The 18132-nt window shown below is 37.9% G+C and overlaps 1 protein-coding gene across 1 annotated transcript in view; it reads right to left on the bottom strand.

The window, feature by feature from the left end:
* Nucleotides 1-3030: 3030 nt before the first annotated feature.
* The window catches only part of CXADR (CXADR cell adhesion molecule), a 60457-nt gene continuing 45355 nt past the window's right edge, over nucleotides 3031-18132 (bottom strand). The window contains exon 8 of the mRNA XM_075909991.1: nucleotides 3031-3394. Coding sequence (XP_075766106.1) covers nucleotides 3353-3394 — 42 coding nt within the window. The 3' untranslated portion in view covers nucleotides 3031-3352. The remainder of the gene's footprint in view (nucleotides 3395-18132) is intronic.

The following is an 18132-nucleotide window of genomic DNA, read 5'->3' as shown; positions in this document are numbered from 1 at the left end:
CTGGTCAGTTTCAGCAGCAGTGGCTGAATCTGGAGCCAGTTCCGAGTTACGTACAAATTCAACTTAAGAACAAACCTATAGTCCCTATCTTGTACGTAACCCGGGGACTGCCTGTACTTACCTAGTGTTAAAATTAGTGTTACAAAGGAATCTCTTATCTGAATTACTAGACTGACCAGAACAACATTACAGAAACACTTAACAGCAGGAGAGAGTGGAGTAGACAAGGAAAGAAATACAATCAGTTAATCTTAGACTGGTCAATTTCTTCACATTAGCAAAACACAGAATGTGTGTCTTAACTGGGCTTTCAGAGAAACAAAGCTGCATAGTAATTAAAGCAACAAAGTATCACTGTGAGCCACTCTTTGCTCTATACAAGACTAAATGATGTAATGCAAGCTGAGCCAAAGCATATTGACATTTGGGGATAAAATAGCCTTGAAATCTAGAATTTCTACAGGTTTTTTTCTTAAGAACAACTGACTTCTGCTTAGATCTTACAGTATGATTTCTAAAGTGAATGTCATGGTTGAAACATAAAATAGGTGAGGTAGTATCTTTTAATGGAACAGCTGTTGTTGAAAGAGATAAGCTTTTGAACTACAGAGAGTTCTTCACAGTCTCTACTAAATGACTGGCAGTTAGATAACATAAAACTGATGAGAAGCAGGAAGCCTGCCAAAGAATAAATGGGGCCATTGGACTTGAGGAAAATGAGGCCATTGCAAAGAAGCTAAATGAGTTCTGTGCATCAATCTTCAATACAGGGGATGTGAAGGAGATGCTCCAACCTGAGTCATTCTTTTTTTGGTGACAAATCATCAGCAGAGAAAGTATTGTAATAAATTGCTGAATTAAACAGTAACAAGTCACCAGAACCTGAAGGTATTCACACAACAGTTCCAAAGGAACTGAAATATGAAACTGAAGAACTACTAATTATACTATGTAACACGTCATTTAAATCAGCCTCCATAACAGATGACTGGAGGTTAGCTAACGTAAAGCCGATTTTTTAAAAAGGTTCCAGAGGCAATCCTAGCAATTATAGGACAGTAAACCTAACTTCAGTACCAGGCAGACTGGTTGAAACTATGATAAAGAACAGAACTGTCAGATCCACAGATGAATACAATATTTTGAGGAAGAGTCAACACAGCTTTTGTAAAGGGAAATCATTCTGCGCCCATCTATTAGAATTATTTGAGGAAGTCAATAAACATCCAGATAGAGGTAATCGAGTAAATATAGTGCAATTGGACTTTCAGAGAGCTGTTGACAAGGTCCCAATCAAAGACTCTTAAGCACAGGAGGCTGTCATGGGATTAGAGGGAAGGTTCTCTCATGCACCAGTAACTAGTTAAGTCAGGGAATAAAAAGTAGGAACAAACAGTTTTCATAGTGGAGAGAGACAAACAGTAGGGAGACCAAGGATCTGTACTAGGACTTAGTGCTGTTCAACATATTAATAAATTATCTGGGAAAAAAGGGAAATAGTGAGGTGTAAAGTTTGCAGATGATACAAAATTAGACAAGATAGTTATGTTAAAAGTTAACTGTGAAGAGTTACAAAGGGATGTCACAAAACTGGGTAACTTGATAACAAAATGGCAGATGGAATTCAGTGTTGATAAATGCAAAGTAATGCAGATGGGAAAACAATCCCAATAATACAGATAAAATGATGTATTCTAAGTTATCCAAGACCATTCTAGAAAGAGATCAGGACATCATGGTGGGTAGTTCTCTTAAAACATCTGCTCAATTACAGTGGAAGTAATAAAAGCTAACAGAACATTAAAATCATTAAGAAAGGGATACATAATAAAATAGAAAACATATGTCACTATATACATCTATGGCATGGTGATCCCATAATAAATAAGTAAATAAACAAATATTAGCATTGGAGAAAGTATAGGGAAGGGCTGCAGAAATGATTAGGGGAATGGAACAGCTTCCATATGAGGAAAAATTAAAACCACTGGGACTGTTCATCTTAGAAAAAGAGATGACTAAGTGGGAATATGATAGAGGTCTATAAAATAATGAATTGTGTGGAGAAAGCAAAGAAGGAAGTTTTATTTACTCCTTCACATAACACAAGTATCAGGGGTAGAAATCACTGCATTAAGGCTTACAAAATATAAACAATGATTCACTAACCCAACAATCAAATGAGATCATCAGCAGCCAGACGAGCAAACAATGTACCTCAAGAGTCTCACTGTATGCATACAAAAATGACTTCTCTTAACAGTAGACCACTGCATGCCAGTCTGGTCCTTCAGGCTGCTTCAATTTATGCTTACTGTATATGGTCAGAGCAATTACAATGTTTGAGGATTACTGGGGAATTGGAACCTTTTTCTCATCATGCCTTCTTTCTCCAAGGCCACCGTCTCGATACCAGCCACACAGTGGGTGGATTAGATGGGATACTTATACAAGAAGCCCTGCCTATGAAGGGGTAATTGTGCCATAGCCAGCTGCACCAGATCTATGGACCATCAGATCTGTACAAAGCTACCTTAACACAGGGGCAAATCTATGCTAATGTAGGTACATTTCTTTGTTCAAACAAGTCAGTCACTAGTTACATGTTCTTTGCCCCCTTTTTTCTTTGATAAAATTATGAAAAGCAAAGATAGGACAATACATTGACATAATTTACTGCAACATATATTCTACCAGATTTTGATATCTGTACTTGTACTATACAAATTATGTAATGTTTTATTAAATATGTCACAAAATTTACAATCTTGGAATATAATGTAGCAAAGTGGTTTTAAAGAAATGTTTACAAAAATCATTTTATAACAACATTAAAATACAGTTCCATCACAGCATTTAAACAAACACCATGCAAGGCACACTTTCTATCAAAGAAATAAGGCAACTAATTGTAAACAAAATTCAGACTAAATCGAAACTTAAATCACATGTTAATTTCTTTGTGAGTGGACTGAAATAATTCTAGCACCAAATTGCACCACAAGCTACATTTTTTGCCACCTGAGTTGATTTCAGTTAACTTCATGATTTTTTCCCATCTACCCAGAAGTGTTACTATCTTCACATTATACAAAGATTTGTTTTGTATTGTGTTCTTTAAACCCTAGAACTAGTGGAGAAAAATCCTTTAACAGTCACATTGTAAACTTGGCATTATGGACAGGCAGGTGAGATTAAAAATAATGCTAACTTTAAAACTGAATATAGAGTTTAGTTTATAATCTTGACTTTAAAGTGAAAACAGGTAGACAAATATTACTTCATTTCATAATATACTTCAGTCTCTCCATAGTTGAAATTCAAGGGAAAAGTGCAGCTTGCTTCTTCATGTTTATACCACTGTTATATCATGAATCTTGTATGCGAGGTCATGCTATAAAAAAAGAATATCATTAATCTATGTGAGGCGCTAGGACAGGTGATCATCATTTAAATAAATCTCTAAGATAAATACCAGTCGGTTCTTCCTTAGTATTCTAACATGTAGATTAGTATAGTGAAATCAGTGGAGTTACTTCTACATTAAATCAGTTTAATATAGTGAAGAATAATTCCTGCTATTGAATAGAAATGAACTGTTGATCATCTAGAACCTGCTTGCAGTGAATCCAGAGTTTTGCCATTGCCCCTTATGCCTGTAGAATTAGACCTTTTAGTTAATCCATCAGTTATCTACAGCATATTTTCTAGTATTTATCTTGTCCAGTTTAAAAATCACAAGCAAGAGCTTTCCCACCATTACTGCTATGGAGATTTTTTGTGAAATTCAACTTAATATGCCCTTTCCTTACTTTCATTCCATCACTCCTAGTTACCAATTGTTTCACCCTACAAGTATTTTTCCTTTTTGGTGCTAACCTTTAAATATTTAGTTATCAAGTTGTCTCCTCATTACAACTGGCTATTTAGCCATTACTTACTTTGCATAGTTATTTTAATGTTTCTTGTCCTTCTAGTTCCTTTATCTCCCCCTTCTTTCTGATACTCAAACTGAATAGAATATTCCAGTTATCTCTGTGACCTCCCATGTTCGTGATATAATACCCCAAAGGACAAATCAAAGCTACAATTACTTTTTTGGGTGGCTGTCATACTCAGTTGAAAGGTCATGTACATCTTGTGTGCTGCTGTCTGCTATCACACCTTGCTTTCTTTCAGCTTTACTCATTTCCAGTAATCTAAAGAAAATCTCTTTTCCTGATTAATATCCCCCAAGATATATCATGGAAACTTGCAATTGTCCAGCATGCATCACATTTTGTTATTTTCTAACCTTATTTCCAAATTTACATGTCCTTGTATTATCTCTCATTCTTCATTACTACACATAACATGCCTGGATTCTATCATATTTACAAATATAATTAACATACTTTAGTTCCATTTCCAGATAATTAATGAAGATGTTGACTCAGACTGGAACTTCTGTAATACTAAATACTGTTAACTGCCCATAATCCCTTCCTCATAACTTGACACACTATTGGTTAGCAGGAAACTTTGTGTAAAATACTCTAGCTACTCAATCCATGTGAAAGTGATAATTGAACAATTTTAAATTACATTTTCAAGCTAGCTTTGGCAAGGCACTATTAAGTGCTGTGTTATAATCAAACCATGCTTTATAACCCTCTGCTTTATAACCCTCTGCCTACTAAATTTGTAAATCTAGTTGCAAAAATTGATCTAGCTTGATTTGTCACTGTACTTCATAAATGCTTTCATATTAATGCTTGAACATCTAGATTTTTGTCCTTATTTACCACTTCAATGTAGTACAGATTAAATTTAAAGGCCCCATAAAGCATAAATAGGATAATTTGTCTCTTCCCTTTATACTCATCCATCATTTTGGAAGATTAGCTTCCTATGTAGATGATACCTGCCTAAAAGGCAGCTTTCACCAGACGATGTATTCATCTTACATTTAAAAAACAAAGCACACCAAAAACTGAAACAAAACAATCACATCTTCTCAGACATTTATTGATCTGTTATTTAAATCTGGGTTTACATAGTGTACACTCCAGTTTTTCCAGTTCATATTAACTTCATAAGTTAATATGAACCAATTCTTAAATCTTCAAGTTTTATTTTCCTCTGTTCATCCTTCCTCCACAGGTAAATCTTTTTAATGAACAAAGGCTAATAAGAGAAACATCTTCTTATTCCCAAGGCAACCAAATCAATAACTAACATGAGACTTTAATTCAGGAAATGCAGATGGCCTCACAAAGTAATAAATCAGAATTTCTAAAAATTATAATTTTCTAATAAAGTATTGCAATCAACAGGACATAACATTACCTTGGACCTCTGAATGACAGATGAAGATGAATTATTATTGACCTTTAAGATACTAATTGGCTTGGGACAAGCAATCATGACCTGATTACTCTCAATATGGACTTAGGACAGTTCCAGTTAGTAACAAATATACTTGGTACTTCAAAGGGGCTAATTTCCTGAAGCTGAGAAAAATGATGCATGAATTTGGTTCTGAGAGAAAAAATGAAATGTGTAAATGAAAATTGGCAATTCTTTAGGAATAGTTTATTAGATGGCCACTATTTCATAATCAATAATGAAAACAACTTTGGCTAAAAGTCCATCTAGGTTCAGTGACAGAAGAGACAGCAGCATCTAGAAAGAAAAATGGGAAATAGAAATAGATATTAATTAGATAGAAGTTATGAGGTGTAGAAAACTGATAATGGAAGCTAAAGACATCAGAGAAAATTCCATGGCTCTTGGGGATAAGGATAACAGAGAGTGATTACCTACCATCCATTAAAAAGTTTTTCGAGATGTGAGGTCCTTATCTGTATTCTACCGTGGGTATGCATGCACTCTTCATATGTCTGAAACAGGAAGTGTGTTGCTAGTAGCATCTGTTTGTCCACTCCTGTGCTTGCTCCCTATCTCCCTGTACTCTGCTCCACAAGTAACATGGGGTGATTCAGACCAATTTTTTCTCCAGTTGCTTCTGTTGCCATGAATCAGAGATGATGTGAAGCAGAGAGGAAAGAGAGTGTAGTCAAGTACAGACAGCGCAGTCAAGTACAGACAGCGCACATAGCAAAGATTTCTGGTTATGGAAGATAGGTAGTGTCAATTTCAAGTGCTAGCTTTAAGTGTATTCCACTGTGGGTGACTGACAAGCACAACTAAGGAAGAGGAAGGTGTGAAAATCTGTGTTATTGATGACAGTAGAACCATTGACCCAAAGGATGCATCACCTGAGAAGATTTCACTAAACACAGTGTTATGCAAATGTATGAGTAGAACTTTATATGACTGCTTTTATTTATATATATAATCTCAAGGAGTTGCACTTCCCAAAGCAAAGCTACTGAAAGAAACTTTGCTCTGGTGCTCTAAAAGGTGAAGCATATGGTGACTGGTAACATAACAGATAGTTTGCTAGCCTTTGTGAAGATATTGCTTGGCCTTTCATGTATTCCACAAAACAGTCTAGGTCGGCGTTTCTCAAACTGTGCTCTGTGGAGCCCCAGGGCTCCGTGAGATCTCCAAACTGGAAAGCCTTCAAAAGCATAACAGAATCACCTCAAACTGACGCAATTAACACACACTGCTGGAGCTTTGCATACATTTATACTCATGTAAAGGGCTCCAGAGCCCAAAAAGTTTGAGAACCGCTGGTCTAGGTGTTCCCCTAAAGGATTTTGTATTCTCAGGTGAATTGCTGACAGGGTAATGTGATGACAGAGAAAACAGATGAATAGAGTCAGTCCACCTACTGAAAAGGTAGTCATGCTCCTAAATGCTTATTGATATAGAATACAATTCTCACATTGTGTGACATCATCTGAATAAGTTGCCAGTCAAGAATTTTTTTCTGACTTCTTGGACTGCTCTGAGTTCCAGTAGATCCACTTGTACCCTGGACTCTTGAGGACTCCATATTCCCTACACTGTGTTTGGCCAGCTGAATGTCCTTCTTCTGAGAAGGTGGTGGAGCAAATGGGACTCTTACACACACATTCCCTGTCCTTCCCCTGAAGCTAGTTAGTAGGAGGGAATGTAACTATTTTTTCTATATCATGCCTGCCTGACATATATACTGATCAAAGCCAAATCTGTAAAGAGTACAGCTGCAGTCATCCTTCAGGTTGAGATCCATTTACCATTTGTTTCTGTTTAGGAATGGAAACCATCCTGAATCTTAGTTTTAGTATAAATAAATTGAAGTATCTCCATCCTTTTTCTTAGGGAATCAAAAAATATTTGGAATAAACCCTTTTCCCAAATGCCAAAGTGGTACGAGTTCCCCATGGAAGTAGGAAGTCTGTCTCCTGCAAAAGTATCGTGATAGTTCGAAAAGGAATGAGAAATGGCATTTTGGAGGGGAAAAGGAGAATTCTATAGTACAACCTAACTGGATAATATCAGGAATGTACTTGACCATTATTATCCACAAACTATGAGAAAAATGGGCTAGGCAGCCATCAAATCAGAGGAGGGAGGGAGGGAGGACCTGGCAATCCTGGAAGATTAGTTGGTATCATCCAAAGAACTCCTTGGCAGCTGTTGCCGCTGGAAAGAAGAGATGGAAGATTATGTTTATTTCATAGCATCCTCTGGCACTTTTGTAGCAGTTCATAAGCTTTCTGGTGAAGGAAAAGGTTGTGTTGTTGCTCTATGTTTATTGCTTTTTGTGCTACCTCTTGGCAGCGATGTTGTGTATCCCCAAGGAATGACAGCTTGGCCTTTAATACTTCAATGAGGGCAAGGCGTTCTTCAGTCAAAAGGCTAATAAGTTGTTTCCCTCAAAGGGTAAATCCTTCATAGTGGGCTTTATTTCCTTAGGGAAACAGAATGACAAACCAGTTCTGGCTAGTGTGCTTCTTAACTTCCCATCCCATTATACAAGAGAGTCTGCCTGGACTGGATCTGACCAAGGACTCAGCCTATTCCATGAAGTGCTTCCTAAGCCTGAACTCAGCAGCTTAACAGGGTTATGACAGAAAGCAGTGGTTGATGATGCAATGAGCAGAGAGATGAGCTTCTTTGAGGCAGTACAGGCACCTGTGGTGCCCATTGCTGACTGGGAAAGGAGAGAAATGAGCAGATGTGGTATAGTGATAGAAATGTAGCAGTGTTAGTCTGGTATAGCTGAAACAAAATACAGGACTATGTAGCACTTCAAAGACTAACAAGATGGTTTATTAGGCGATGAACTTTCGTGGGCCAGACCCACTTCCTCAGATCAAATAGTGGAAGAAAATTGTCACAACCATATATACCAAAGGATACAATTAAAAAAAATGAACACATATGGAAAGGACAAATCAAATCCCCCTTCTGTTCTGAAATTTGATTTGTCCTTTCCATATGTGTTCATTGTTTTTAATTGTATCCTTTGGTATATATGGTTGTGACAATTTTCTTCCACTATTTGATCTGAGGAAGTGGGTCTGGCCCACGAAAGCTCATCATCTAATAAACCATCTTGTTAGTCTTTAAAGTGCTACATAGTCCTGTATTTTGTTTCAGATGTGGTAGTGTGCCTATTAACCTACTAAGTAAGATTTATCAACTTATGCACACTGTTCTCCAACATTTATAGATTTTATATGAAAGGTATATAATAGTTACAAAATCAGTATCAGGGATAAGTTGTGAACATTGCAGGGATATATCCCTCACCTCGTGGCAGTAAGAAGGAATCAGAGAGGTGATTAGTACACAAGACCCCTTATATCTTTGGATCACAGCACAAAAAAGAGAGCAGATATGGATCAATGGTCTCTGGTAGCAAGAATCTCTTGGTCTCATGAGTGGAACACACATACAAAACTGCACTCAAAGAAAGCATGTGTTATATATACAGTATACAGTAAACTTCCGATAATCCGGCACCTTTAGGACCCAGGGGGTGCCGGATTATCAGATATGCTGGACTATCGGAAGGGGGGGCTATGAGGGGTCTGGCCCCAGACCCCTCATAGCCCCCCCTTCCGATAGTCCGGCTCTGCCCCAGGTGTCCCTGATTCAGCCGCTGCTGGTCAGTTTCAGCAGCGGCTGAATCTGGGACGCCTGCAGCAGAGCAGCTGGAGTGCTGCCAGGTTCATCTGGTAGTGCCGGCCCCTGGCGCAGCGAGACCAACCCGGCAGCACCCCAGCTGCTCTTGGGGACGCCTGGGGCAGAGCATCTGGGGTGGTGCCGAGTTGGTCCGGCAGTGCCGCTCCTAGGCGCTACTGGATCAACCCGGCAGCACTCCAGCTGCTCTGCCCCAGGTCAGCCGCTGCTGATATTGATCAGTGGCTGACTCCAGGAAGCCCGAGGCAGAGCTGCTCTGCCCCGGGCTTCCTGGAGTCAGCCGCTGGTCAGTTTCAGCAGCGGCTGAATCGGGGACAGCTGGGGTGCTGCCAGGTTGGTCCCGCAGCCCCGAGGGGGAGTGCTACGGGACCTACCCGGCAGCACTCCAGCTGCTCTGTCCCCGGCTTCCCGGCTTCAGCTGCTGGTCAGTTTTAGCAGCGGCCGAATCCGGGAAGTTGGGGGCAGAGCAGCTCCAATGGTCCGGCTGCCCGGAACACTTCTGGGTTCCTGATGGTGCCGGACCATCAGGAGTGCCGGACCATCACGAGTGCCGGACCATCAGATGCTGGACCATTGGAGTTTTACTGTATTAGGAATAAAAAATCAAAACAATGTATAGGCCCATTACTAAATGGAATGGTAAAACTGTTAAATAGTGATGAAAAAAGGCAGAAGTATTCAATTAATATTTCAGTTTTATATTTGAAAAGAAGGACGATGCACTGGTATTGCACATGATGAAGTAGTACTTTCCATTTCCATTAGTAACCAAGGATGATGCTATGCAATGCATAAGTAGGGATAAACTTTTTGAATCAGCAGACCTGAACAATTTGCACAAAGAATCCTAAGTGAGTTGGCTGAGAAGATCTCTGGTCTACGAGGCTAATTTTTATTAAATATTGGAATACCAGAAGTGTGCTAATATTGTATTGATGTATAGGCCACATAGCCTGACATCAATCCTGGGCAAAATAATGGAAATGCTGATACAGGATTCAACTGATAGAGAATTAATGAATAGGAATATAATTAACGCTGACTGACATGGTTTTATGAAAAGAGTCAGTCAAACAATCCTGATTTCATTCTTTAGTGAGATTACTAGTTTGGCTGACAAAGATAACTGTGTAGGATACAATACTTTGACTTAGTATTGTATGACATTGATTTAAAAATTAGCACTATACAACATCAAAGCACATGTAAAATTAACTAAAAACTAACAGATCTCAAAATGTAGTAATCAATGGGAAATCATGATCAAGTGGGGATGTTTCTAATGGGATTCTCCAGGACTTGGCAGTGAGCCTGATACTAGTCAACATATTTGCCAGTATTCTGAAATATATAAGAAAAATCATGGCTAATAAGACTTGGGGGGGGGGGGGGGGGTGAGGAAGGGGGACAAAGATAGGCAGAGTGGTAAATAATGAGTATGGGGTAGTCATACAGTGCAATCTGGTCACTTGATAAACTGGGCCCATTCAAACAGAATGCACTTTAATACATTGGAAAAAAATACCAAGTAATAAAGGGTTCTTTAATCTAGAAAAGCATAGTGAGAACCAGTTGTTGGAAACTGAAGCCAGATACATTCAAAACTAGAAAATAGGCACTTAAAAAACCCCCGAGAGGTTTAGCCTGATTAGCCATTGGAACAAATTAGTAAGGGAGGTTTTGGAGTCTCTGTTTCTTGATGTCTTTGAATCAAGACTGGATGTTTTTCTGCCAGATATGTTCAGCCAAACAAATGTATGTTTTTGTTAAACAAATTATTGGGCTCAAAACAAGGGTAACTGCACAAAATGTAATGCTCTGTTATGTACAGGTCAGACTAGATAGTCCCTTTTTTCCTTAATTTCTACAAATCTAAACCAGCATTCATGCTGATAAAAATCTAGTTCTTTATTGATCAGATATTGCATACGAGGTGGAATTTCAGAATATGACACTGTGCTGTGCCTATGCAGAACCCCATGGACTTCAGTGAGGTTCCATGCAGTGCAGCAATCTCTCATATGCACAACAAATTGAAGGATTGAAAAGCAATGTAGCTATTAAAATAGCTTGACTAAGATATAGGATACTTTCATCATCAGTAAGTTTCACCTTCTCTCTGTTCAAGCGTGCTGACAGTCCCTAGTCCAACCAGACATAGGGGAATAATGGAAATTCAGCCAGCCACTAAGTTTTGAAAGGACATATGATTTTTCCACTTGACTCTAGCAGCAAAAAACTCTAGTGGACTTAACGATGAACACCTGCTAGAAAGAGCATTTCCATGCCTTTTACTGATGTGTACATTTCATTAAAAAAGTTTAAACATGCTAAAAATCCTTTGATGTATATGATATTACATAGGTATTCAGTCCTGATCAACACAAGGCCTGCACATATAAAAAACACAAGGAAATGAATTTACTCTGACAGCTAACTTTAAAATTTACTAATTAACTAAGTGGAATCTATTCTTTTGTCGGTTTCTCAGCTAACTAGACAGCTTCATCCTTTCATCTAAAAAAAATTGTTGAAAATGTGCAGCCTTGATGTCTCTCAAGCTGAGTGAGAGATCTGGCATGATCAGACTCTACTCTCACAATAAAAAATATATATACTTTCATTTTCCTAATTACAACCATCTCATCCAATAAATTAAGGCCTGTCTCCAGAATTTCTCTCTCTCCTGAAAGAGCAGTGAACCATTGTTTCCATGGACCTTAGATGGCTCGACTCATTGAGGACGATTGACATTTCAATGTCTTAGTGCAGTACATTTCTTCTATATAAATGTGTAAAGCAACTCTCCTAGCATACACATTTACTACCGCAGAAAGCTGGTCTAAGCTATGCAAGTCCAGCGACATGAATAACAAACTTGGACACGATGTACCTTAACTCGAGTTACCAACTGGGCCTACGCTTCAGGGGGGCTGATGGGAGAAACTCTCTCATTGACTTACCTTACTTTCTAATTGGGGATAGAGTATTGCAGAGAGATCTGTGGTCAAACTGGCAGGTCTCCACTAGACCTACTAATTTGACTGCTAGCGTACTGATCTCAGAACGTCAATCCCTGCTGTACAGTAAATGTGGTTTTATAATTAATGGAGTTTTAGTTAAATTCAGATGAATAACAACAAGAGCCGTACCTACATTTACATCACTACAGTCAGCTACAATGTGCTTTTCAGAATTATTTTTCAACTGAAATGTCTTAATTTATACTCCCTAATATTTTATGTAATAGGATTGTGCATACCTGCCCAAGGACTGAATAACTTTAAATAGTTTTCATAACAATTAAACATGATCAAAAGAGGAAGTTTAAATACCACTCTACATTTCCTCTAATTTATCTTTATATAATACAGCCTTCCCTCCAGAATTTGTGCAGAAATTCAAATGGCTGCAGTTCCAATTAATATGAATTGCAAAAGAATTTTTATTCTATTTTTCTGTTTTGTTTCTCAGGGTTGCAATTTGTAATAGGTTATATAATTTGCAGGAATTTAGGCTAAGATCTTTTAGTTTTGCTATAGTGAATAGAACAACATTTAATATGATTTACTATGAATTAACAATATCCCAGTAAGTCATAAGATAGCGTAGAACATGTTTCTGTTACTGGGCATGGATTAGACAGTGTTTAGAAAAGGATTAAGAGAATCAAAAATCACTGGCCACAAGAGGGCACCCAATATTCTCTCACCTCACCAAACCATATTTCACATCAGCATGTTTCAATGTCAAGCACTGTGATGTTTTAACATCTTAGAGGGTTTTTTTGGTTTGCTTTAGGTTTTTGGGGGGGCAAGGGGGCAACTGGAGGAAGAGAAGGATTATTTGGGATTGTAGCATTTTCATAATGTCTCTAGTCTTTGTACATGTTTTGACTAATATTTGTTTTATTTTGGGGGAGGGGGATCTATCTGCAGGAAACTGAGAATTATGAAGTTATTATGGTATTAAGGAGTGAGCCTCTCTGCTATGCCAGTCCCCGCTGGCCAAGGCTGTGCTCCCAGACAGGGCTGTGCCCCCCACCACAAGCCCAGCCCCTAAATCTGGCCAGCCAGGGCTTTCTGGTCCAGCAATATCTGTGGTCTTTCTCTTTCTCACTGAAGGACATTAGTCAAATAAAATAAATTCCTTCATTCACTATGTTTCTATAGCATGAATGGCATTTTCAGCTAGAACCATAATTTTCAAGTCATGTCCCTTTAAACAAAGTATAAATAATATAAATTAGACTGGTCATTAAATATCACGTGAAATGAATATTTGTAGTAGCAGAACATTTTAAATAGTTTGTAAATAGGTTGCAACATTTTTTGCTTCCATCTAAGTTATCTATAGATACAGTCACAGGCACATACAAGTAGTATTTTGGAGATCATAAATTAGCCTTATTTATTCTACAAGTTCAACCTCTAAAATCTGGACCACAGCAAAGTTCCAGCATGCTATTCATGCCACAGAAACATAGTGAGTGAAGGAATTTCTTTTATTGGACTAACCTCTGTCAGTGAGAAAGAGAAACTTTAGAATCATACAGATCGCCTTCGGATCCGGGCAGAGTTGTCTTCCCCATTCTATAGAGTCAGGCTGTAATACAGAGACCTCATGGCAAAGGATCACCATTTTTAGCAACTCTTACATTACACCAGACATGAAGAAGAGCTCTGTGTGGCTGGAAAGTAGGTCTCTCTCATCAAGCAAAGGCGGTCTAATAAAAATATATTGCCACTCCAGAGACCAACACAGCTACAACTACACTGCATACATACCATAGTTTAGGTAACATGACTGGCTTAGCTGAAATAAGTTTATAGAAAGAAAAAAAATTGTTCAATTTGCTAAATGTGTGTCTCAGTATATCCAGTCAACTAAGCGGGCAAACACTAGTGCCTTAGTAGAAAGAGAAATCAGTAAGACTGACTATAAAATGTAGGAAACCAGCAACAGGTAGTTCAACACTAATTAATTCCTTCCTGAGAAAAGCTTTTAAAAATATCAGATGAATACAAGTAAAAACAAACCCAGTACACGTTATAAAAAAATTGATCAAATTTATATTAAGGTTCTGTTTGTAAATGATTAGAAGTTATAAAGCTTTTAGAGACATGAGCAGTATATATTACAGATTATATGTGCATCAGTAGAAAGTGTTGTAAATGGTTATAAGCTATTATCATAAGCAACTTACTAACCCAATTGGATGCTAATAACTGAATGGCCATTTTAAACACTTCTGCTAATTTAACAACCTTTTAAAACAACTGAAAAGACTACTTTATTTAATGCATTCTCTGCTAGAAAGTCATTATAGCCTCATTTAAAAAACGAACAGCGTCCCTCTAGAAAACAATCAAGTACAATTTGTCTAAACATTTATATTTTGATTTTATAAAATTCACTCAATTACAAAAACATAAAGGTACAGGTGCACAATTTAATATACTGATTTATCTTAAAGTCATACAGTCTAAAACTTCCCACAAATACAATTCGAACCAGATATTGTAGTATTTAGTGCATGTGAAAAAGTAAACTAGATTAAAAATAAAATTAAATTATTTTCACAAATCAGGTTTTTAAAATTCAGTTTTATTATAATTATTCTAGAACACAAATGACTAACCCTGGCAAGCACAGAGGTCACATCACCGGTTAATATTTTGAGATCATACTAAAGACAGGACCCTGACATGGTTTATAAAGCACCATATATATCTCTAGTACTATGTAAATAGCTCACACACAAATCACATAATGAAATAATATCCCTTCACTGGGGATAGTGGGAAATACAGAATTGTTTTGCAAAAGATTGCTTTATGAGAGTTTCCTGTGGCTGAGTATGAAGGGAAATAGTGTGCTGCCACTCATAACGGACCATGATTTATCAGTGCTGGAATATATTTGTCACTAGAGGATGTCTGTTTAATTTATGATAGAAATGTAGCCATGTTAGTCTGGTGCAGCTGAAACAAAATACAGAACTACGTAGCACTTTAAAGACTAACAAGGTGGTTTATTAGATGATGAGCTTTCATGGGCCAGACCCACTTCCTCAGATCAAATAATGGAAGAAAATTGTCACAACTATATATACACCAAAGGATACAATTAAAAAAATGAACGCATATGAAAAGGACAAATCAAATTTCAGAACAGAAGGGAGATGGGGGGGGGGGGGGGAGGGGGAGGTAAATGTCTGTGAGTTATATTAGAGGTGATAATTAGGGAAGCTATCTTTGTAATGGGTAAGATAACTAGATCCTTTGTTGAGACTCAGTTGTAAAGTGTCGAATTTTAGCATGAATAACACTTCAGAGGATTATGAACTGTTACTTATCCTAATTTACTTAAACTAATCCTCTGAACTGTTATTCATACTAAAATTCGACACTTTACACCTGAGTCTCAACAAACGATCTAGTTATCTTACCCATTACAAAGATAGCTTCCCCAATTATCACCTCTAATATCATTAGCTCACAGACATTTACCTTCCTCCCCCCCCCCATCCCATTTCTGTTCTGAAATTTGATTTGTCCTTTTCGTGTGTGTTCATTTTTTTAATTGTATCCTTTGGTATATATGGTTGTGACAATTTTCTTCCATTATTTGATCTGAGGAAGTGGGTCTGGCCCAACTAAAGTTCATCATCTAATAAACCATCTTGTTAGTCTTTAAAATGCTACAGAGTCCTGTATTTTGTTTAATTTATCTTTTTCCTTTTGCCCAACCACCCAATAGTCTTCTACAATACCCATCTTCTCAAACAAGTCCAATTTCCTTGACTCCACCTCTTTGCAGGTTATCTTTGTATGTTAGTAACATACATCAGGCTGTCTCAACTAGGAAAAAAAAGAATTAATGTAATGTATCAATAGATACTGTTGCTATTTTCCCAAACTTGATCTGAGGATGGATAAAGCAACATTTTGCAATAGTCACTTGACCAACAGAGGCATCAGTTCAAAAGTGGCCATATTCTGGTGTATTTAAATTACACACTTACAACATATAATCAGTGGAAGAGTATGATGAGGTCAAGGAAAGAATTAAAGAGGGACTGTGGTTCACTAGTAACTCCCTTTTTGCTTTAACATTTAAAATGGGTGATTTCACTATAGCTGTTTTATATTCAAAGTGGTTCATCTGAGACTGATGCCTTTTTTTTTTTGAAGGAAAACTGCTGTGAATGCACAAACAACATAAATATTAATATATGTTAAAACAAAGCCTTTGCATCATATTACTGGGTTATTTTACACTTTGTAAGAAATATTTTTGCTTTCATCAGTCATGGGATTACAAGTGATGGGCCAGGCCATCATATTTACTCATAAAATATAGTACTGGCAGCCACAATATAAGCTTTTGACAGTATTCCATAAACCATCAGCTGTGTCCCACAGATGTCATCTTGTTTAACTCAAAATTCAGTTTAGTTACTAGCCTCATTTTGTATAATTTGTGTTAAATTGCTCAATTCCCACCTAAGCTAGACTGATGTTAAACTGAAGCTATAGTAATGGGAGAGGAGATAAAAATAAAATTAGAGTTTGATGAGTGAACACGTTGTAATGAGTCCTGATATTTAACTCAACAGTTTTGACTAACAAGTATATTTTAGTGAAATTAGTGAGTGGCCCACTTCATTTTCTCAGGTGCTAGCAATTTGTATAGTGGAAATGAAGATCAGGGATAAGTATCAGGCCAGTTCTACTCTTTAGTGTATTGTCAGTATAGCTATGTTGGTCCTGGGTGTGAAAAAAGACATGCACACACTTCTGGCTGACAAACCTATTCCAACAAAAAGCACAGTATACACAGTTATGCTCAAAGAAAACTGCTTCTGTTGCCATAAGCAATGTCATTTGGGAAAGCGGCTATCATGCTGACAGAAATACAACTAATATACTTTGCAGATTAAAAAAGTCCCCACATTGGCCTTGACTTCATGCAAGTTTAGTAGAATCACTAATGTTCCGAAACTGTTCTACGGATTTCTTAATAACAATTTGCAAGGAAGATAATTACTGTGTTTATATGCATCCAAGCTTGAGATTTAGTCTGTTCTGTAGAATATTCAGGCTCAGCTAATGGTTGCTTTCACTGAATTTCAAGAACATTGAATATTTAACATTGTTGGTTAGAGATTCATAAAATATTATACAGTTTAGGCTCTCTGATCACCTTAGTTTTTCACTCCAATGTAACTGGTAACTAGAGATGGCACACTCTAGATTTGTCCATATAATGCTGGAAGCAGAAGTTTTGTGACAAAATGCATTTCACGCTCAGGTTGGTGGAGTTAAATGAAGGTGTCCAGAAAAACCTTCTCTATTTAGGCAGGTTTTTGCAAAAAGAATTAGTTTGTGGGAATGTTGTTGGTGTTTTTTCTAGGGAATTTTCCATCTGTTTTAGTAGAGCTTGTAACTAGGGATGTGAATGACTAGTCATTTCTCCCCCCCCCCCCCATCCCCGCTACCTCTATCAGAAAGAGGCAGCAAGAGGTGGGGAGGGGGGAGCTTCAAAGTGGCAATGCTCCGGCTCTATGCAGCGCTGCCGCTTTGAAATGCCGCATGCAGCCCGGGGTCAGCTACGAGTCTCCAGCTGGTCCTAGGCTGCATGCAGTGTTTCAAAGCAGCAGCACCGCATGGAGCCCCAGCTCAGCTAGGGACTTCCCTGCGGACCCTGGGCTCCATGCAGCTTTACCGCTTTGAAATGCCACAAAGAGTACATGGGGCTGGGAAGGGGGAGACTGCTTGAGTCCTCCGATGACCCCATGCTCCCCGCAGCACTTTCATCTTCAAAGGTGGAGGCATCCTTATCAATTAATCCAATAGTCAATGCAAATTGCATCAACTATTCAATTAGCCAAACAAAATATTACATCCTTACCTATGACAATTTTGATTTGGTACCAAGAGTTATGTACTTTGTAAATTTTACCTGCATGGCTGCAAGCACAGGCAATCCCATCTCCCATTGGCCAGGAATGGCATTTTGCATCCAATCTGAGCTGTAGAAAGC

Source organism: Pelodiscus sinensis, chromosome 1 (assembly GCF_049634645.1).
Source record: "Pelodiscus sinensis isolate JC-2024 chromosome 1, ASM4963464v1, whole genome shotgun sequence".
Taxonomy (NCBI): Eukaryota; Metazoa; Chordata; order Testudines; family Trionychidae; genus Pelodiscus; species Pelodiscus sinensis.
This window is presented reverse-complemented; position numbering and strand designations above follow the sequence as displayed.